Source organism: Stegodyphus dumicola, chromosome 3, assembly GCF_044657685.1.
Source record: "Stegodyphus dumicola isolate Sdum_Otavi_A_Nest chromosome 3, ASM4465768v1".
Taxonomy (NCBI): Eukaryota; Metazoa; Arthropoda; class Arachnida; order Araneae; family Eresidae; genus Stegodyphus; species Stegodyphus dumicola.
Window position 1 is genome coordinate 106,276,932 of NC_140770.1, and position 21,975 is coordinate 106,298,906.

Consider the following 21,975-nt stretch of genomic DNA (forward strand, 5'->3'; position numbering starts at 1 on the left):
AACTAACTCCCTACAAGTTATGAAGCAAATAACATTAAATTAGGAACATAATTTCTTGAAAAACATGTGTAAGTGTATTTTACACTAATAACAGTCACTATTTTAGAGATTTACATGATTATTATTTAACTTATTTGATATTTATTTAAACACAGTCAACTACTATTATAATCACAATGTAAGAATATTTTGCAGATTAAAATAACTGATTTGTAAACATACAATTTTTTGAAAGATACTAGAATAATAAACTGTACAATAAAAGATACAAAACATTTGTGCTTTTTTTAAATCTGAAATCTTTTCAGCTATTTTAACATCTAATTTATTTATGTCTATTTTCTTTTCTTTAACTATTCTTCTAAGTTCATTTGCTTTGATAAACAAATCAATGTTCCTGCTGGTCTCAGCTTCATCTGCTAAAGCATCTACTTCTTCATTAATATCTTTAATGTCCCTTTGAAGAAAATTTTTCTTCTGCTTCATATAATCAATTTCTTCCTCAATAATATTTCTTTTCCTCTTTGAATTTTCAGATTTAGTTAAAGATTTTTGTTCTTCTAAATACTACATATATTTAGACCTCGCAGAAGCTGCTGCTGATCTCATTTCTTTATTAATTTCGATATTAAGAACACCTCCAGAAAATTTTATGTAATCAAATACTGTGCATTGAAAAATGTATGATGAGTCACTTAAATTTTCAATTTCAATTGCTTTATTTACAGAGAAGCCCCTTTCACCAGAGGCCTGTTCATGTGACAAGATAAGAATACTTGTCACAGTGAATACTTGAATAGTGAAAGTATACAATTTATATATATATATATATATATATATATATATATATACATACATACAGTACAAAGTCCGAGACCCGGACATCCAATATCTGGAATGATCTAAAATCCGGACCTCAAAGCCACCACCAACCAATTTTTTAGGGCTTTTTTGAAGGGAAGGGGTATGCTTTACGCACGCACATTAGATTTTTTTCCTCATCATAAAAAAACATGCCGGAAATCCCGATTCTTAATCTCAGTTTGGCGCTAAATAAAATATCTCATTATTGAAGAAATAATTATTTTAGCATAAATTTGTGTGATTAGTAATTTGACTCCATAGCTGCGTATCTGCTTGGCATAATCTCAAACCGAAACATTTCTTAATTTTACACCAACTAATATTTTATATCCTTGATACCGAAATCGCGAATCATTATTTATTGTATTTTGCTTTCATCACCGCATGTTTATCAACGGCTGACAAATTGAGTGATGACTCATGCAGCGACGCCAAATAACAGAGTATTATCCGATTACAGATTTAAGTTTAATGCGCTAAAATGTTGACAAGGGGAGATTTAGCCGAAATTTCTTTCCTTATGCTAAAAATAGATTTTGTTAATGATACTCATAGGACAAACGATTATATTTAGTGCTATTTGAATTAAGAATAACTGATTTGTTATTCACATAAAGCCAGAACCAGCGCCAGAGCTCGCATGGCCGCACCAGGCGGCAGAATTTAGGGAAGTTAAACGGAAGTTTTTCATTGCGATGACAATGCCCAATCATCAATCAATTAACGGAGGGCGAAATCTGTAGTATGGTTCTAAATCCAGAAAATACAGCTACCAATAGTGAAGAAAGTAACAGAGAGGTTACTGAAAGAGAAAAAAATGTTGATTGACAAGTTATTCGGAATTCTCGACACAGCAATTACAGGACTTGAACAATGGAACTTAATAACTGAACAAGAAATTATACGTCTATAGTATTAGTCTAAAGTATTAGCAGAGAAAACAAATCAAACAACTCACACTGAAAGATGTGTTTAATAAAGTAAACATATAAATATTAAGTTCTTTTCTTTTGTATATTTTGATACCCTTTAAATCATAAATGCTTCATTATTTCATAAATCACGATTTCATATTTTCAATTTTATAATTTCTACGTGCCATCTTAGTAGATTTAAAATGATCTAATATCCGGAAAAATCTCAAATCTGGGATCGGTGAAGTCCCGACGAGTCCAGACCTCGGACTTTGTACTGTATATATATATATAATACGGAATGTATATTTTCAGTTAAACTTCTACCCAATAACTTTAGTAATTAATGAAAGTTAATTTTGTGTCTAGTTAATTTAGGAAAATTAGTTTCAATTAGTTGTTTTCAGCTTTAAAAATATTAAAAAAATTTTAATTAGTTAGTCATTTTCAACTAATAATTGTATTGCCATTAGCAAAAATAATGCATTACTATCAACAGCATAGGATTAAACCAAATACTTAATTGTCTATTAAAGCTTCAAAACGTATTTCCGAACTTCACTTTTTCTCGGCTAGCGTTACCGAATTTGCCCTTGGCGACCTCAAATCGAAATGGAGCCAACAGATTTCCCGCGAAATCGATAACAGACCCTCTGTAGAAATAAACTCATAATCCCGATATCCCATACATATAGTATGTGCAAAAGAGAATAAACTCCGTAGAAGGTGATAAAAAATTAATTTATGGCTTAATTGAAACAAACACAGAAATTAAGCTAAGTAAAACCGTGTAAAAACAAATTGAAATGATGAAACAAAACTTAATTTTCATGTGAATTTTCAGCGCTGACTCTCCCATTCTAGAAATTTCAATTTGTTTTAGACAAAGACCACATTTAAGGATTGCCATCCATCAATATCCAGTCTTTGTAATCAGCTTGATGAAGCCACAGTTTATTGAAAATGCACTTTCCAGGCATCTTGTTCCTATTGGTGTCGGAAGGGTTGTGGCCCTCCAGGTAGGGATTGCTCTGATTTTGGCAAATACTTTCAGAATCCCCCCTTTTTTTTTCTCGAGCATCTTCATCATCACTTTTGCCTCTTAAAGAACTTCCAGCTTCACACTTTCGTCACAATCTGCCTAAATTTATGGATAACACCTGTTTCGAAAGATTGGGTGAATAGCCAATCAGACACCGATACTTTCATTCGGGTAGCTAATTGTTTTTTTTTTTTTTTATCATTTGCAACGCAAATCTGCTAACAGATTGGTTAAGAGCCGTGTAATTTTAATTCCATATTCATGAGAAATCGTAATTCACACTTAGAATGGCAATCATTAGAAATGATAAGAAATGTCAAATGAGCAAAATTAAGGACCGTTTACTCATTTTGGCCAAAATTAAGGACTTTTAAGGACCAAAAATCATTTTTGAAAAAATTAAGGACTTTTAAGGACCGTACGAACCCTGTTTATTATCAAATCTTCATTTTAATAAAGTTGTGTCAAGCAGTAAGAAACCTAAAGGGCTCAAGTTTTATTCCCACAAAGTTCGTCTCAAAATATGTCATACTGATACTAGTGACATCGCTGTAGTTTGATATATTTTTTCCTGTGGTGCTCGATGATCTTCTTCCTTTCTACCCCGTTACAAGCATAACACTTCCTTTTCCTACCAATACTTTTGACCTTCCTGGCTTTTAACATCTTCGAGCCGGGTAGCGAAAACGCACGCTTATCGCGGAGGCCGGCAGTGTCTTACGCGAGCGTCTCTCCAGGGCCGGGGGCTATTTTGCTACTAAGCCTAAATCTATGAAATTTCCGAAGCATCAATGCATTGTTTAATAATGCTCTATAGAGTATTTAAACAGCTTATGTTTTATAGATATTTTTATATATATACTTTAATTATCTTATTTCTTGTTTAAATGCATATTTTACACATTTTATTTAAATTACTCACCATTTTATGACTTTTAACATTATACATCTGAAAACAAAATATATTACTTAAAATTCTCTTTTTGTATGAAAAATTTGAAAACAGGGATCTACACACAGTCCTACGTTACATTCCTTGCACTCGTAAAAACTCATTTGCCGTTTTGGAGGATTTTTGCAGGAATGTGAACAAACGAAGCATCGTTGTCTCATTTTCTTATCAGTCCTTTCTGAACAAAGTTTTGGAAAATGTCTTTAAGTTAATCTTTCAGAATCAATATCAGAATTTCAAAATCAATATCTGAAATATTTTGCATCATTTCTGCTATTTCATGCTCTGTTAAACATTTTCGACGCTTCGACATTGCAATGGTAAAAATAGAAAGAATTCACGTCTAACAAGATCTAATTATTTTCTAAAAACTGAACTGCAAACCGAAAACTTCTACTTACAATAAACAACTACCATGTGCGAATAAAGTGCGATTTAAAGAGACGTCATAAATCACACCATTCGGAAACATTTAGTTCCCCCTTTTGTTTATATAATCAAAAACACGTGTATGTGAGTCATGCTTCTCTCATTTCGAGCAGAAGGTCTAATGTACATATATCTGAAACCATATGGACATACAGTGCCATCTTGTGGCAGAAATTATAGTTTCTAAAATGTTCTAGGACACTGGCACAAATACGTGACAGTCGGTAGTAAACGGGAAAATGCTCTGGCACGCCTGCGTGTCGGCCGGGAGGTGAATATGTTCGTTGCTGGCACGTAGACATGACAGTTGGCGCAAAGGAGTTAATCATCTTGCAAGTTCTGAAACATTCTTCACAGAAGTGGGCAGCTTAGTAGAAGATTGTACTACAGTTTATTGCTTGACTACTATAAACTTTCCACGGTGCCCTGTAAAATTCTATTGCTGCTTTGTTGCACAAATTTTCAATTTTGAATTACAGTGCTTGATTTTCTAAAATCATAGTTCTTCACGTATCAGTAGGATATGTTTTGAACCCTCATTACTTTAAATGCCATACTACAGACACCTTAGTTGGACACTTGCTTTTGTTTCAGAACTTCAGCTGTAATTTGCAAATGTATACAGCTGGTCTCTCCTTCAAAGGTTACCAGGAATTAATATAATATTGTAATACAGAATGTCAATGTATACTATATATTTCTGCAAAATTGATTGGATGTTTGGTGGAGGCCCCTTCAAGTATGAAACCAGTTGGTCCATAAAAATTACATAAAAGTGAAAAAATGGAAACCTATAAAAATATTATATTCATTATGTACAAATAGCAGAATTGTTTATTCTTAACTAATGCATAACATTCATAATACAGGGTTTGTACACATTTTTGCACATGGAAATTAAGGACTTTTAAGGACCATTAATGGAAAAATTAAAAACCTATGAGCAAATGGGAACTGAATAAATTCAATTAAAAATATCATTCTATGCCTGATTTTCACTTTTGTAATACCATTCTAAAAATAAAATAGATCCCTAAGTAGCATGCATTAATACTAAAAATGCATTAATTAACATAATTATTAATAAGTTTGAGAATAACATAAACTGTATGAAATTTATCAAGTAGCATTAACCATTTTACACTTATAATAGGTGGACATATTTGAAAGAAGATTTGACGTTTACGTTTTACTAATAGTTAGCTTTATGTTGATATTTTTATGTCTCATTTTGTCACATACTTAATCTAAAGGTTTAGTAAATAGAAGTAGATTTTATGCCAAAGGGCATAGGTTAAAATGAAAAGTAAGATCATAATCAGCATGACTCATAACAAAAGACTGAAGATCGTCACCACTGTTGCTTGTCTAGAGAGAGACCTGCTCATTAGAACAAACCTGAAAGGCCTGATGTAGACACAGTTGGGAAGTGTTGAAAGTTAGTCAGGCTCTGTTTGATGCAGTTAGTGTCATAGCTTTGTGTAGAGTTCCAAGGGGTTGTAGCCCAGTTAATATACTTTAATGTTATAATAAGCGATTAAAGTACCAGAGATGATAAGTTGTTTTGTATTATTTTTAAGTTTCACTAGATGAAAAGAATAAGTTTTACTTGAATTTTTACATTTTTGTGTTTTCTCTTGTGACCACAGTGAGAGTTAATGAAAGGCAATAACTTGCTTTAATATGTAGACATAATTTTTAAGGGTAAGCAGTTAGTTATAAATAATTAAATTGGGTAATTAGATAATCTTAGTCATAACGGATTTACATGGCCACTACTAAATTTTATTTTTTAACAGTTTCTGTTAAAAAAGCCTATTAAAATCAAAAGCTAACAAATTTTCACAGTTTAAAATATATATAATTTATGACATTGATTCTTAAACGATATTAGGATACACATGAAAAGCTACAAAACATTTATGTTTTGTAACAACAATACTCAACAAAATATTTATCCTTCATTTTAATTTGAAGCCTTCCCAAACATTTTGGCTAGTTTATATCGATTTCCTTCTTGTTAAGCATCTTTTCTAACAATTTGAAATTTGTCTCAATATGCAAACCAATGCTCTCACTAGTTTCTGCGTGCTTATCTTCTAACTTGTCAACCTCTCCACAAGGTACCTATGAGGGTTTACTTGATCTGGTAAAAGTTAAATAGTCCCAAACCCTTGACTGAATCATAAACTGAAGGGCTGAAATCATAAACAATAGGTAAGTTACATAATAACAACTGCACATAGCTTTGAAGAGTAATTTTCTTTATGTACTCAGTTTCTTTCATCAACACGTTTCCTTTTCATTTTAGAATTTTTGGATCTAACTAAGGATTTCTGTTATTCTAAAAAACACTAAATGCATTTAGAATGTATAGAAGAAGTGGCTAATTTTATTTCTTTAGTAATATGAACATTCAGAAGAAATATGAAATATATATGGTAAAGCCCAGTTACAAAGCTGATGTGGCAGAATTTTTAGAACTTAGTGACACACCGAACAACAAAATCTAGAAATAGGAAAATTTTTAGAATTTAGAGCAGGTATTGGAAGCAGAATTTAGAAAGGCACTAGGCAGCAGAATTTAGGATCCACAGAGATTGCATAAGGTGGGAAATGTCTAGTGCCAGTTATGTGTAAATGCATTAAGACATATTAGATGAATCTTTTAAATAGTAAATTTTCAATTTCTTTATTAATAAAAAATACTTTTCTATAATATCTGGCCATGTGATAAGATTAGAAGCAGTTTTGATATTTTCCATACTTGTGTCTAGTGAGATGTAGAGAAAATAAAGAGAAGATAAACATGTTAGGAAAAAGATTCTAGTATCAAAAGTAAAACATTCAAATATTATGTTTTCATTGTTCTTCCAGACGTTCTCCAAAAGGTAAAAACTTCATCGCAAACTTTCTGCAACATACATCCATTATGTGTTGATACCATGGACACATTTTTCATTTTGTCACATATTTCTCGAATCTTCTAGAATCGTGGGTCTATAAATCTTGCCTTCAAATCCTCCTAAACTTTCCAAGATACAATGTCTAAAATACTAGAGAAAAATTATCCCTACCAATTCTGTAACAGCAAAAAGGCAGAAATATTTTGGAAAAACAAAAGGAGGGAAAAAGTGTAAAATTAATTTTATAGAGAAAATTGATGCATATTCTGAGAATTTTGCATATTCTGAGACGGGAAAAACGCTTACTATGAAAAAATTAAAAAGAAGACATTTTTAATTAATTACATAGCTAATTTTACTCTTGTTAAGAGCTGTTTCATAAATTACACTTTACAGCATTATGCCTTATTTTTCAGATTTATAATATTGTATAATAAGTTGCCAAAATGAAACCTTATAATATGACAGCGAAAAATAGAGATGTTTTATTTTAATGTTATTTTTTAAATATAATTTCAATATACTACCATTATTTTAATGAAATTTATCAATGTTGTGATGTTTTAAAAAAATCGTCAAAAAATTCTCAGATCTCGGAATTAAAAATTTTTTTATAGAAACTGATCTTAAAATCGCCAAAGTGTTGACAAGTCGCCAAATTTAGAACCGTTTAATAAAAGAATTCACATCCCCAAAAGCGAAAAGTTGTTTAAGATTTCTTTATTAAAAAAAAAGAATTTCGAAATGCTTATGTTTCACTTCTTGCTTAGAAACTTGAGTATCCCATAATTTATATTAGAAAGAGAAACAAATTATAACCCATTTAAAAGATAACCATATGTGTCAGTGAATCGCCAAAAATATTCGTCCAAAATGCTAATTCACACTCAAAATGGCAGTCATAAAAAGACAAAAATTTCAGATGATTAAAATTAAGGACCTTCTGCTGATTTTGGCCAAAATTAAGGACTTTTAAGAACCAAAAATCGATTCCAAAAAATGTAAGGTCTTTTAAGGACTCTTAAGGACATTATAAAATAGATGAAACTAAAATTTCTGAGAAAAAAAAATTTAAATGCTATTCATTTTTCTTTATAGCAATCTTTCTATCACATTTAGATTTTTATGAAATTTCTATTGTTGACCCTTACAAATCATTATGATTATTAAAATTCTACTCATCACTTTTCTTTCTTGACAAAAATGCACATTTCTTATTTGTAAGATATTAAAATTTGTACAATAATATTAAACATTCTGCTTCTTATCAGAAAGGGAAATCAACTACGCTACATACATTTTTAATAAAACAATTAGTACTTCAAAACTTATGAAAAGGAAAGAAAGAATTTAGAACCGACTATGCATCTTCCAAGAAAAACTTAAGCAATGGATGATTAAAAATAATTATTCTTAGAATTACGGATTTAGAAAATAATAAGTTACATGGTGTATTTGAGAAATTTTAAATATCTAACTTTACTCAAAGTTTTGATCTATAATACACAATATTCTATCTGTCTCTTTATATATATAAACCAGCAGAATTAAATCTACTCCATATATAGAGGTAATGAAATTCATTTATAACAGTAATTATGTATTACCACAATCCTAGAAATGTTGCAAGTGATTACTGACAGTTTTGCATCAATAATTGTATAATGCAGAGGATTTCCAAAAACTCATTGTGTTTAGTTTTCCTCATGAAAGTTATCATACGAGGGCCATCCAGGAAGTAGATTACGTTTCCGTCTGTGTCCGCTAGGGGCGGGGCTAGCGCGGCCATCTTGGGGTCAGAGCGTTGCGCAGCTCAGTCTGCATCTAGCCGTGCTAGTGAGAGGTTCGTGCTGTGCTCCGTTCAGATACTGTGACGGTTTGAAATGTCTGCGTTAATTGAAAATCCCGCGAGCTGCGAGGTGCGCTCAGTAATAAGGTTTCTGACTGCAAAAAACTGTAAACCGATAGAAATCTATCGGCAGCTTCGTGAAGTGTATGGGGACAACATTATCACTGAAGGTGGAGTGCGTCAGTGGGTCATAAGATTTCAAAATGGCCGAACCAATGTTCACGACGAAAATCGAAGTGGGAGACCCAGCATAGTGACCGCCGAACTTCTCGAAAAAGTCGATGCTAAAGTCCGTGAAAATCGAAATTTCACAATAACGGAACTTTCTTTGAGTTTTCCACAAATTTCGCGAAGTTTGTTGCACGAAATCATCAGCGAAAAGCTTGGTTACCACAAGTTTTGTGCAAGATGGATTCCAAAAATCTTGACAGAGGACCACAAAAATCAGCGAATGGCTGCAGCGTTGAACTTTTTGGACGCTTACCATAAGGATGGTGACTCTTTACTCGATCGCATCGTTACTGGTGACGAAACATGGGTGAAACATGTGAACTGTGAAACGAAATTGCAATCAATGAAGTGGGGGCACACAAGTTCTCCCCAAAAACCCAAGAAATGCATGCAAACAATGTCGGCGAGGAAGATGATGGCGACTGTTTTTTGGGACAGAAAAGGTGTAATTTTGGTGGACTTCCTGGAAAGAGGCACTACAATAAACTCTCAAAGGTATTGCCAAACTCTCCAAAAACTCAGAAGAGCAATTCAAAACAAGCACAGAGGAATGTTGAGCTCTAAGATCTTGTTGATTCACGACAACGCCCGGCCCCACACGGCAAATGTCACTCGTAAAGTTCTTGAATCTTTTAAGTGGGAGTTGTTTCCTCATCCGCCGTACAGTCCCGACCTGGCACCGAGCAACTTCCACCTATTCCCAGCAATGAAGAAGTGGCTGGCTATGCAGCGTTTTGATGACGACGCACAGCTGCAAGAAGAGGTAACGAAGTGGTTGAAGGCGCAGGCGGCTGAATTTTTCGACGAAGGAATTTCCAAGCTCGTACATCGCTACGATAAATGCCTTAATTTGTATGGTGACTATGTAGAAAAGTAGTATTTGAGTATGGCTTTCATCTGTATATAATAAAATTTGTTTCCTATACTTTGTTTATTTTTTATTCCAAAACGTAATCTACTTTCTGGATAGCCCTCGTATAATTTGATTATGAATTTTGCAAATGGATCTGCAAACCTTTGAATTACACCCTTGAATGAAAGTACCTTTTTAAAGTTCAGAAGCTGCACTTTTATAGTAGTAAGCAAGTAATTAGATGAGGAATGTCTCGTCATAAAAATAAAAAATTATTGTTATTTATGTAGAAAAAATAAGATGGCATAAATCAATGTAAAAACAGCTTCATTGAAATAAAAATAAATAAATAAATAAACTTGCAATCTTAATCTCAGCTTTCAGTGGCCAAGCTGGAATCTCTCTCTCCAGCTTATAAACCGATCTAATTTGCAGCTTTGCAGTTCTCCACAGTTTATCTAGAAATATATCCAAAATATCAAGTTTCTAGTTTGTTCCTTGATGTTTTACACTATACCCCTCCCAAAAAAAAAAACAACATAAATCTTTTTTTTTCTGCGGGGGGGGGGCATATTACATAGAAAATGCATACAAGTAAAAATTGTTTAAAAAAAGAGCAATGGAGGCAAAGAGCGATAAAAGAATAACGATAAAGATTCATACTTTTGGGAAGGTGGTTAAAACACAAGCTCAATAAATAAATAAATAAATAAATTCTTTAGAAATAAAAGTGATGCAAACACTAACTACAAAATTATGATAATAACTGAGAACACAAACCGCAACAATCATTCTCAAATTTATCCAAGCATATGAGCCCCTACACAATATATAATCTGCAAGTATTTATTATGCAGTGATTTCAGCATTATATATCACAGAAAAACTTTAAACATCTTTGAAAGAACTCTTTAATAAAATTAATATAAAGAAAATATACTGCTTGCAAATGCAACGTTCTTTTTAATACTACTTTTTGTTTTTTCTTTTAATATTTTTTGAGGGAAATATAAAATATTTTTTTTTTAAAGAAAAAAGGTATAAAACAGACATTCACTCAAAAAGAAAAGAAAAGGAGGAAAGAAAAAGACAAAGAAATATTTTTTTCAATGAGCGATTTTCAATTCTTACCCATTGCGGCTAATTTATAAATACGTTCTACTAATTCCTCATAATTGAGAGAATTTGAAATACTTGTAATAGCATCTTCTTCCTCTTCATCACTAGAATCTTCTTCAAGGTATTGTATTCGACTTCTTGTCCTTGGTCTAGATTCTTTAGATTTTCCTTCCCTTCTTTTCTTCTTTCTTCTACCTTGTTTAGATTCAGCTGCTACTTCTTTTCTAGCATTTCTCTCAGCTTGCATTTCTTCTGTTAAATCACAAATGCATTTCCACTCTTTCTCTTTTTCTTCATAAATACACAATCTGTGGTCCATTGTAAGAGTTGCTAATAAACATCTAAAAAGAGAAACGAGAGGATTTAATTAAAGGGAAGCACTTCAGCATAAGAATTCCTAAATTAACAGACAGTCTCAAGAATATGCCAAAAATTTTATTTGTATTTTTGAAGAACTTTTGCCATGAAATACCTACATATTTTTATGAAATTACATTTATTAAAATCATTACATATATATATATTTAATGATAACTATTTTAGATAGCTGGTCATGTAAGCAGCTAAGTTTTTAAAGAAATAATATAGTTAACATAAAAAAAATGTTAGGCAACACTTAACACTCTATTAGGAATTCTAAAAATAAGCTGTTTTTAAATGTTTTGTGATTTTGTTTTTGAATTTAAGTGGTATAATGGCATAGAACATGACATTTAAAAAACAAATTTTAAAACACAAAAAGTTAACAATAAAAAGATAAAAAAATTGTGTAAGCATCTTACTAACAAAATTAACATTGACATGATAAACTGAGGAAAGACCAAAACAACAGAAAAATGGGTACTTACCAGAAGTTCATGTCAACTGTGAAATATGGCAATTATCAAACTATAAAAGTTGGCAAAGATTTCGCCAGAATTCTATAAAGACATTGGCTTAAATAACTTCACTTTAAATGAAGAATCAGTATTCTATTCGATTTATTTCTGCAATTCTTAAAAAATCTTTTGTCAATTTCTACTATTTTATTAAACTTTCTGTTTTACTGGAAGTTATTTTTAGAACATTATGAGCACAAAGTTCTCACAGGTAATTATTTCAATCTGCTCCTATTTTGGTGGCCATATTCAGCTGACCAATCATCTCCTTTAATACACAGTTTTTTTTAAAGTATGATCCCATAACTTTGAATATGATCCACTGTTTGCTGTTTTGTAAGAGTCAGGTCCCAAATTTTAATCTCTCCCTGTTTTGGGGGATGGGGCCAAAATGCAAGAAAAAATACAGCAATAACAAGTAATTAATAGCATATCCTTATTCATAATAAAAAAGATGGTTTATCAGAATCAACTGGACTACATCAAACAAAAACGCAGATGTTACAGCATGTTGCTATACTTTGCTTATCCATATTTAGAATTAAAATCATGATGATTGCTAACACTTTTGTCATCAATAAAGGAGTTGGCTGTAGGTTTTCCTCGTGTGTAACATAAATACCTGCCTTTTTACCTTAAGTTTTCTCTGAATGCATTCTTCACCGTAGGTAAATAGGTTTCGAATATTTTACTATAATCTGAATAATGCTAAACCTGAACAGATAAAGGAATGCTGAACCTGATAAAGACAGTTGAGAATAATAAATAAGTTGATAAGTTATTATTAGTTATATGCATATTTGGCAGTTCTGCACATGTCGCCACATCTATGGCATTGTGTTTGATGAGCTCTTGAGTTTTGAAATCTTTTGTGGTAAATATTGTTTGTGAAGGCAAGAAAAGTGTTTGTGTTCCCTCTTCGTTCTGGTACGTATTTCAGTGCTTCATGTGACTTTTTATTGTGTATTTAGGGATTTGTGCTCAATTAAAAATTCCAGTTTACAAAGCTTAACAATTAATTAGAAGAAATTAAAGTGGTAAATAACGATAAAAAGGGAAATGAAAATTTGATAGGTAATGATATGGAAAGTGCAATAAACTTGAATGATTCAATTGAAGTGTTGTTAGCAGTTAAAACCCTTTATCTAATTGTGGGAAAAGTAGAGGTGAAAAGGATTCCACAGGGTCTTGCTGATGAAAGGATTGATAGAATTGTTGACTTACTGATGGCCAGAAATATTCAAAGTGTGGAAGTTGATCTTTTACATTCATGTGTCTATGACTTACAAGAAATTAAAATTGGTACTGATGAAATAAAAGATTTGTTGGTAGACAATGAAGGTGGTGAAGAAATCAGAGGGAAAAGTGGAAATTGTGGAGAAGATCGCTGGAGAGAAAATAATTTGATTGTGAAACCAACATCACCTGGAATTGATGTACATGATGAACTTACTCCAAATGTTGAATTAGATGAGGTAGATGTACGAATTATGAGTTCTCACCAACACCAGAATGGTAAAATGGTGTTTAGATTAAAAGAGAATGATGAAGTTAACAAATTACAAGATTTGATAAAATCTAAAGAAAATTTTAAAAATAAATTATTTGTAAGAAAAAAGAGGTTTATTCAACCTAAAATTATATTATATAATGTTTTTAATTTGGTTGAAGCTGAGATGCTTATTAATAAAATGAAAGAATACTGTGAATACCAAGGTGAATGTAATGTCCACTATTTCGTATTAATGTTAAGGATCAAGAAAATGTGTCATAAAAGTTTTTCAGATTCAGTCTTCTTATCAATCAAATGTGCTAGAAGGCAATAGAGTATGTGTGGGTTGAAAGGCACACACGGAAAAATTATTTATTCAACTTAAAGGATGTTTTAAATGTCTTAGATATAATCATACTTCCAAATTTTGTAAAAATGAAATTACATGTACCGATTATTCCCAGTTACATGAAAGAAATCTTTGCAAAAGTAAGATGTATAAATTGCTCAATTTCAAATGAGAAATTTAATTCCAATTTTGATAAGAATCATAATCCACTTTCCAAAAGTCAAATATATATTAAATGATTTGGATATTGAAAATTGATTTGGTTTTAGAATTTAAATTACGATAACTGGCTGGGCTATGGGTTTTATTGTTTATATTGAATTTATTCTCTACGCTTGAAATTAGAGGTTTAGGACTGAAAATTGAATTTTTATTATATCTTATCTGGTGTATCTTGTGAAATATTTTGTATATACATTTTAATATACATATTTGCTTTAATTTCATTTGTAAATAATGACTTTTTGATATATACTCGGATCTTAAATCTTTGGATTTTATTTTTGTACATGAAAATTTTAAATATTAATTTTAACCATTGTGCTGCAACGACACTCTCTGCTATCAATAATATTACAGAGGGTACTGATATTATGGTGCAGAAGCCCTCTTATAACCAAGAAAAGATAGTGTTCTGAGGACGACAGTTGGAGGACTGTAAATGATAAATTAGGAAGAGCAGCAATTTATGTAATCAGATTTGTGCATTTTGTTTCTGATACTATTGTCGCAATTACAATTGAAACCTGTGATAAGAAATGTGGTATTGTTTCAGTCTACTTCTCACTGGCTGAAGATCTGAATGAACATTTAATAAGATTAGAGATGTTTTAAAGGACTTTTCAGAGTTTTTTATTTTTGGTGATTTTCATTCTAAACATTTTAATTGGGGAGCATGAGGATTTTTAACACTTGATTTCATTATACAGAATACTCTGATTTTAATTAATAAAGAGGACTCTCCTCCTATGTTTTCTTGATGGGAATGGGCTGGACTGATCTTGTTCTGGCCTCTCCCAGAGTGGATATAAGTAAAATAGTGATGGAAATTTTAGAGGAAGAATCTATGAGTGATCATAGATATATTTATTCAGAAACAGATTATTTTGATTGTACTAAAAAGGGAAAAGTTTTATATTCAAAAACAGAAATCAAATTTATGGCTTTTACATGAAGATTACATGATAATAATAATATGGATAGGAAAAAAATTATTACTGGTCACAGACTATTCCCAGCATATTTTAAGAGATTTGGTCTTCAAGAAAATGAAAACTATCAATTTTGTAAATTAAAAGGTATACCACTTCCTTGAATCTTGTAGTTTTACTACAGACACAGTTCAGAGACAGCAGCTTGATATAAATGGGATTTTGAAAATTATGAGAAATTTAAACAAGTAACTGAAGAAATTATAATAAGAATTAATCAGAATAGAGAAGTGATAGGAATTTTGATTTGATGGAACATAGCTGCTCTCCATTACTGTTTGATGGGTTGGCACCTGTTATGGCCTGGTGGCTGAACTTGTTTTGGTCACAGGGGAAGGAATGCAATTAAAATGAAGTGCCAAACAACATGGAATTTGTGAAACCAGATACTGTCATACCACTGTTATCAATGGCAAAAATTCAAGAATTTTATCATTTGATTACCTTTTTTTATGCCCTTTTTAATAAAACCAACCACATTTAACTACCTTGTGTTATTCTTGACTGAGGTTTCTGCATTTAAAATTGATTACAAATTAGCGAGTACCTATACATATGTACATAAAAAGTACACACATAGTTTATGTAATACTTTCAATCTTAAGTTTAATAAACTTTTAACAGATAACACTCTAAATTTATCTACCTGTTTGCTCTCGCTGCTCCTTTTGGCGACCATTTGGCACAACGATAGCTACGAAATGCTTCTGCCCTTTCAGGACATGAAGGATTTAATGTATGATCCATCAAAACTTGAAATAAATTAACTACAAAGGAAAACACACACAGAATTTAGTTTTAGTAACTGAAAATGCTAACTAAAATATAAAAAATACATACACATTCAGAGAAAATCCTATTTAGATAAATAATTTACATACTCTAATCACTTCCCTAAGATGATGCATGCTGATTGCTGAAGTCAAATTAAAGCATGGCTTATGTGATCGTGATATATTTGAAACCACGATTAATTTTTTGCCAAGCTAATTTGCAAAGGAAAATGGCAGCACACTTACAAGTCCACAATTAATCAATAAAATTTAAAAAGCATGAAACTTAAGTAATAAAACAGTTACCCTTTCAATAAATCCTTCTTTTTTGCACTTTTGTTTTTCCTACACAGACAGCTTTCTGTTTTCGCTCGAAAAAATTTCAGATAATCACACAAATTCAACTCCATATAACTTCACCATTATGCATCAGACAAAAAGAAATGTGCAAATGCATACCAAGCTTGCCACATGTATACTTTTAGGGGACATAATTCATTGCCTTGTTAATACTTTTGCAACTTTTTAGGGGGTTGGATAATTAGAAAGTACACAAAACCCAAATGATAAAGGTAAAAGATATTTATCAATATTTAAACAAATACAATGTGCTAATTTACAAGTAACTACAGCCTGACTTAATAAAAGCAAATGAAAAGAAAACTTTTTTAAAACTTTATTATATTATTATATTTATTATATTCTCAAACTAAACAATAAAAGATGTACAAAAATAATAAAAAAGACAATAAAAGAACAATAGAGAGAAAGAAAAAGCAAACTACGATGCCATTAGTGTACATAAAGTCTTGTATCCCAGCAGTGCTTGAAGAGCACTACAATTCTGAGGGTAGCTTTTATCTATTGCATAGATGATTGAATGGATTCCACTAAACATTCATGGCTGGTAATCAAGTGAAAAGCTGCTACAGCTGCTACAGGTCAAGACATATCAGATGGTGGTCCAACACTTAAGGGCTTTGAAAATCCTGCTGAAATCATGATTAAAATTTAATTCAAACAAAATATCATTTTTAGTTAGCTATTGAATCACAAAACCCTTTTACCCAGTGTATCAGGTTGTTTGCTGCCAGAAATTGAGCAATAAGCTGACATCACTTGTAGATGTTAAATATGTAAGCAGGACCGGATTTAGACTTGATAAGGCCCTTAAGCTATTTGAGATATGGAGCCATTTATAAGTTCAGATATTATATATCAGGGCTAAATATAATTTCGAATATATAGAGGGCTTTGGGGGGGCCTCAAGAAAGCAGGGGGCCTAGGCTATAGCTTGTGTAGCTAATATGGAAATCCTGCACTGACAGTAAGGTTTATTTATTTCAATTTGCTGATTTAAAATTTCTGTCCTTTAGGGTGGAATTACAAATTCCTTATACTTCCTTATCCAAATTCAGAAATTATCCCAAAAATTCAAATATGGCCCAGAATTAATGGATAGTAATTTTATTAACCCTCCAAGCAGTGAAGGATTCGGCTCCCAAATTCTTAAGTTACCAAAATAGCCAGCAGTAATTAGTATTTTCTTGTTTATAATTTCAAAATAATCCTTCCATTTGTACCTGTATTCTTTTCCTTGCAATATATACATATATATATATATATATATATATATATACTCAGATAGTGGGGAGGGAGATATATATATATATATATATAATGGATCCAGCAATATACATATATATATGTAAAAAGGAAATTCTTCATGCTATTGCTTTAAAGCAAATGTGATATTGTGGTTCCCTTGAATAATTTTTAACCCAAAGTTAAAATAAATTGCAATTAAAAGTTTCAATACAAGAAAAATGAAATGATTATAAGGAAACTGACAAATAAAAAGTGAATGTAAAACTCAAATCAAGTTGGAAGTTAAAAAATGTTGATTAAAGTTAAAGCAATCCTAAAACATTTAAACATAAACACAAAAGTTATTTAAGACATAAGCAAAAATACAAAGAAGCGGAAAATGGTAAATTAGCCTAATTCGAATCTCATTACAGACTCTTCAGGGGAAATGCACAAAGATCTTCGAATCCATCTAATTTCATATTGTGTTTCGTCAAAAATGAAGAATTGAGACTGAACTCGAAATAACTTTTTGACAATTTAACCGACAATATAACCTATTAAAACTTAAATCTCAATTTCTCTGCTTCATTTCCCGATACGTCTGCTGGTCAAAAGTAAATGAGAAACACATTAATGGAGTAAGGAAAAAAAAAAAACTATACAAACTAGCCTGGTTAGGCAAATGTACAAAATAAAATAAATAGCGAATTGCTATTAGTCAATTGATACATGATTTTTAGGGAGGACCTACTAGCTTAAAGAGTTTAAACTTTGTAAAAGAAGGAAACATCTTTTAAATTAAAACTAAAAGTGTATCAATTTGGGTCTTGCTATGACCAAAATTAAAACTAGGAAAAGAAAAAATCTTAAACAATCCTTTATCTGCGACTTCTTCTGTGAAAAGCTATGAGCTAAAAATTGTCGTTTGACTCCAGAAAAGATAAAAATAAGCTGACCAATAAAGTGGTATGATGTAAAAAAAAGAAAAACATTATGAAGCTATGGCCAATGAAACGTAACAGATAGTTGGCACAACCTGACTCAGATAGTAGGGGGGGGTTAACTGTCGAAGATGGTAGAAATTTGTTCAAAATGGTGTCTTGCTCGAAGTAAATTCTAGAAAGTTGGAAGGAGGTGCATTCAAAATGGCTAATTCCAAAAAATGGTAAAAATTTTGGCCAGAAAGGCAGTAGAAATTGGAAAAATACAGTAATTTGTTAAAAAAAGTCATAATTCTTCAAGCTAGAGGTCTTTCAAGCTACTTGAAATGAAAATAGCCCTTAAAAATCAATAAAAGGATAGGAATGGCCAGAAAAAGCTTAAGTACAGTCAAAAGTCTTTAATCCGGACTCGTCGGGACTTCGGTGATTCCGGATTATCGATTTTTCCGGATTATAGATCATCAGTTTAAATCTGGTAAGATGGCATGCAGAAATTATAAAATTAAAAATATGAAACAGTAATTTATAAAATAATGAGCAATTATGATCTAAAGGGTATCAAAATTTACAAAAAAAAAAAGCTTAATATTTATTTGTTTACTTTATTAAACATTTCTTTCAATGCGCACATGCGTAAAGCATACATTATGCATAGCCGAAATTAGAAAATTGCAACCAGAAAACTATTTGATTTGTATTCGTGATATTTATAATGACGAGGAATTTGATTTAAATCATATCAAAGACGAAGTACATCGAGATGAAATACTACATTTAATAAGGAATTATAAGGCGAATAAAATAAAAACATCTGCCCTGAAGATAACGATAGTGTTGACAGATCAACTTCCAGTTCATTGCGCGCCGCCACGTCCCCCCCCCCGCGCAGAGCAGCGTGAAATTGATAAACAGATTTCGGAACTGTTAGATAAACAAAAGATATGCCTTTATCCATTTTTTGGAGCAATTCCACTTTTTGTTTGATGGACATCGAAACATACTTTCGTTTTCGTAGATCCTTTGGGAGCTCCAGCATCGGAATTTCTATTTGACATAATCGAAAGTTCAAGCTTACTTTTATAAAATTGCTCTTACAGTCTACAAAAAATAATAAGCCGGATCCAATTTGAAGATTAAGGAACAACGCAATCATCAACATTAACTGAAATAGACAATTAGATAATTTTAACTTATACCGTCCGTTATACATTAAATGCGCAGCGAAAACGTATTCTACGCTTGTGCACACGCAAATGCGCAGTCGTATAGGTCTTACGCACATGCTTAAACGCCAATGCGCATGCGTCAAAGCGGCGCATGCGCAGAAAGTTTTTAGCTTTGACGTCCGGATTATAGATCATTCCGTATTATGGGTGTCCGAATTAACGACTTTTGACTGTATCTTAATCAAGAATGGAATTTGGAAAATGAATTCAAGAATGGAATCTTGACCGCACAGGTCTTTTTAATTTGTTCTTCTTTCTTAAATTATATATATGTATATAATGGATATATATATAGTCTTTGCATTTTTTTGCCACTAAATGGTGTTGATGCCTATATATCCGGCAACACTCACCCGATTGTTTCAAACGATCGTGTGCTTAAAAAGTGACATTCAGCTTCCATTGTTTGTGAAAATAGTTTTCTGATTCATTGCTTGGGTAAAAAGTTACACTGATTTGAAAATGAGTGAAATATCTGAAGAAATATGTTATGTAATTCTTTTTTACTATAAAAAAGGTAAAAGCGCTGCAAAAACATGCCAAAAAATTTGTGAAGTGTATGGTGAGAATGCTGTGACTGAACGAAGGACCCAGAAGTGGTTTGCTCAATTCCGTTCCAAAAATTTCGATATCAAAGATGCCCCTTATTCTGATCGGCCAGTCACTGAAAAAGTCGATGAAATTTTGCAACTGCTGGAGCAAGACCAGCACACAAGCTATCAGGAAATAGCAGAGGCACTATACATTAACCACATGACAGTTTGGAATTATTTGAAAAGAGTAGGTTACAAAAAGAAGCTAAATGTTTGGTTGTCACATAAATTGCAACTTGGCGAAACCATCAATTAGGCTCTGTACTGTGCACAACTTGACCGTTTGAACGAAGCAATAGAGAAAAAGCGACCAGAATTGACCAAAAGGGAATTGTATTCAATCATGACAATGCATGACCACACACATCTTTGATGACTTAGAACAAATTGAAGGAACTAAGTTGGGAAGCTTTGATGCATCCACCATATAGCCTGAACCTTGCACTCTTTGACAAGCATTTTCTTCAGTCTCTGCAAAACTGTCTTGATGGTATAAAAAAGCAAGGAAAGGCGGAGCAGTGTTGATGCATATGTAGATCTATATTGAAGAGGAAGAATGTTGATTGCGTAGTATGCTAACATGTTGACTTGGTAATATCTAAAAAACTTGGCAGTCGAGGAGGTTTTAATTCCATTTTCATTTGTAATTGATATTTGTGGCCACAGTTCACTTGGCATTCTAGTTGTGCCCATTTAAGAACATTTACATTTTTGATATCATTTCAATAGGTACAGAGCAGAATGAAGCAGCGTCTAAGCAGCACAGAGGCAAAAGCTGAACTGTGTAGTTATCCAATATGGAAGCACACTAAGAGAAAGGTTTTGGTTTGAGTTTAAAGTTTCAGTTCTCAATTATTATTTTATCAGCACTGCGCAAGCCATGCAAAATCGAATGATCTAGAAATGATACAATTGAGAGAAGTTATTAACGATTTTTAGAACAGAGATAGAGAATTAAAGGGTTACCATTAGTTTAAATTATAATTTTGATTCACATATTTTTTATCTTACACGTGCATATATATGCTACTTTAATTATTTGGATACAATTGAAAATGCATATCTGTGCAATTTTAATATTTTTTAACTTATATATATATATATGTGTAATATATGCAAAATTTAGAAGTACTGATGTAGAAACACCGAGACGTAGAAACGCAGAAAAATACTGATGATGAAGCACGCAGATGGCATATTGAAGAGGAAGCATTTTAATTTCATAGTATGCTAATATGTTGAGTTCGTAATACAGTCAAAAGTCGTTAATTCGGACACCCATAATCCGGACCTCAATGATAAAATATTTCTGCGCATGTGCCGCGTTGACACATGCTCATAGGCGTTTTACGCATGTGCGCAAGACATTTACGACTGCACATATGCGTCTGCGCGAGCGCAGAATACGTTTTCGCGTGCGCGTTTAATGTATAACGGACGGTATAAACTAAAATTATCTAATTATCTATTTCAGTTAATGTTGATGATTGTGTTGTTCCTTAATCTTCGAATTGGATCCTTCTTATTATTTTTTGCAGACTGTATGAGCAATTTCATAAAAGTAAGCTTGAACTTTCGATTATGTCAAATAGAATTTCCGATACTGGAGCTCCCAAAGGATCTAGAAAACGAAAGTATATTTCGATGTCCATCAAACAAAAAACGAATTGCTACAAAAAATTGATAAAGGTATATCCTTTGTTTATCTAACTGTTCCGAAATCTGTTTATCCATTTCACGCTGCTCTGCGCGGGGGAGGGACG

The 21,975-nt window shown here is 32.0% G+C and overlaps 1 protein-coding gene across 3 annotated transcripts in view; it reads right to left on the minus strand.

The window, feature by feature from the left end:
* LOC118201244 (general transcription factor 3C polypeptide 4-like) overlaps window positions 1-21,975 on the minus strand; it is a 102,272-nt gene that overhangs the window by 61,764 nt on the left and 18,533 nt on the right. For 2 of the 3 annotated variants that reach the window (XM_085813116.1, XM_085813118.1), the window contains 2 exons: window positions 15,736-15,856; window positions 11,172-11,500 (listed from right to left, as the gene is read on the minus strand). In XM_085813116.1, the coding sequence (XP_085669242.1) occupies window positions 11,172-11,500; window positions 15,736-15,856 (450 nt within the window). The remainder of the gene's footprint in view (window positions 1-11,171; window positions 11,501-15,735; window positions 15,857-21,975) is intronic. The other variant, XM_085813117.1, reaches the window with a different exon arrangement.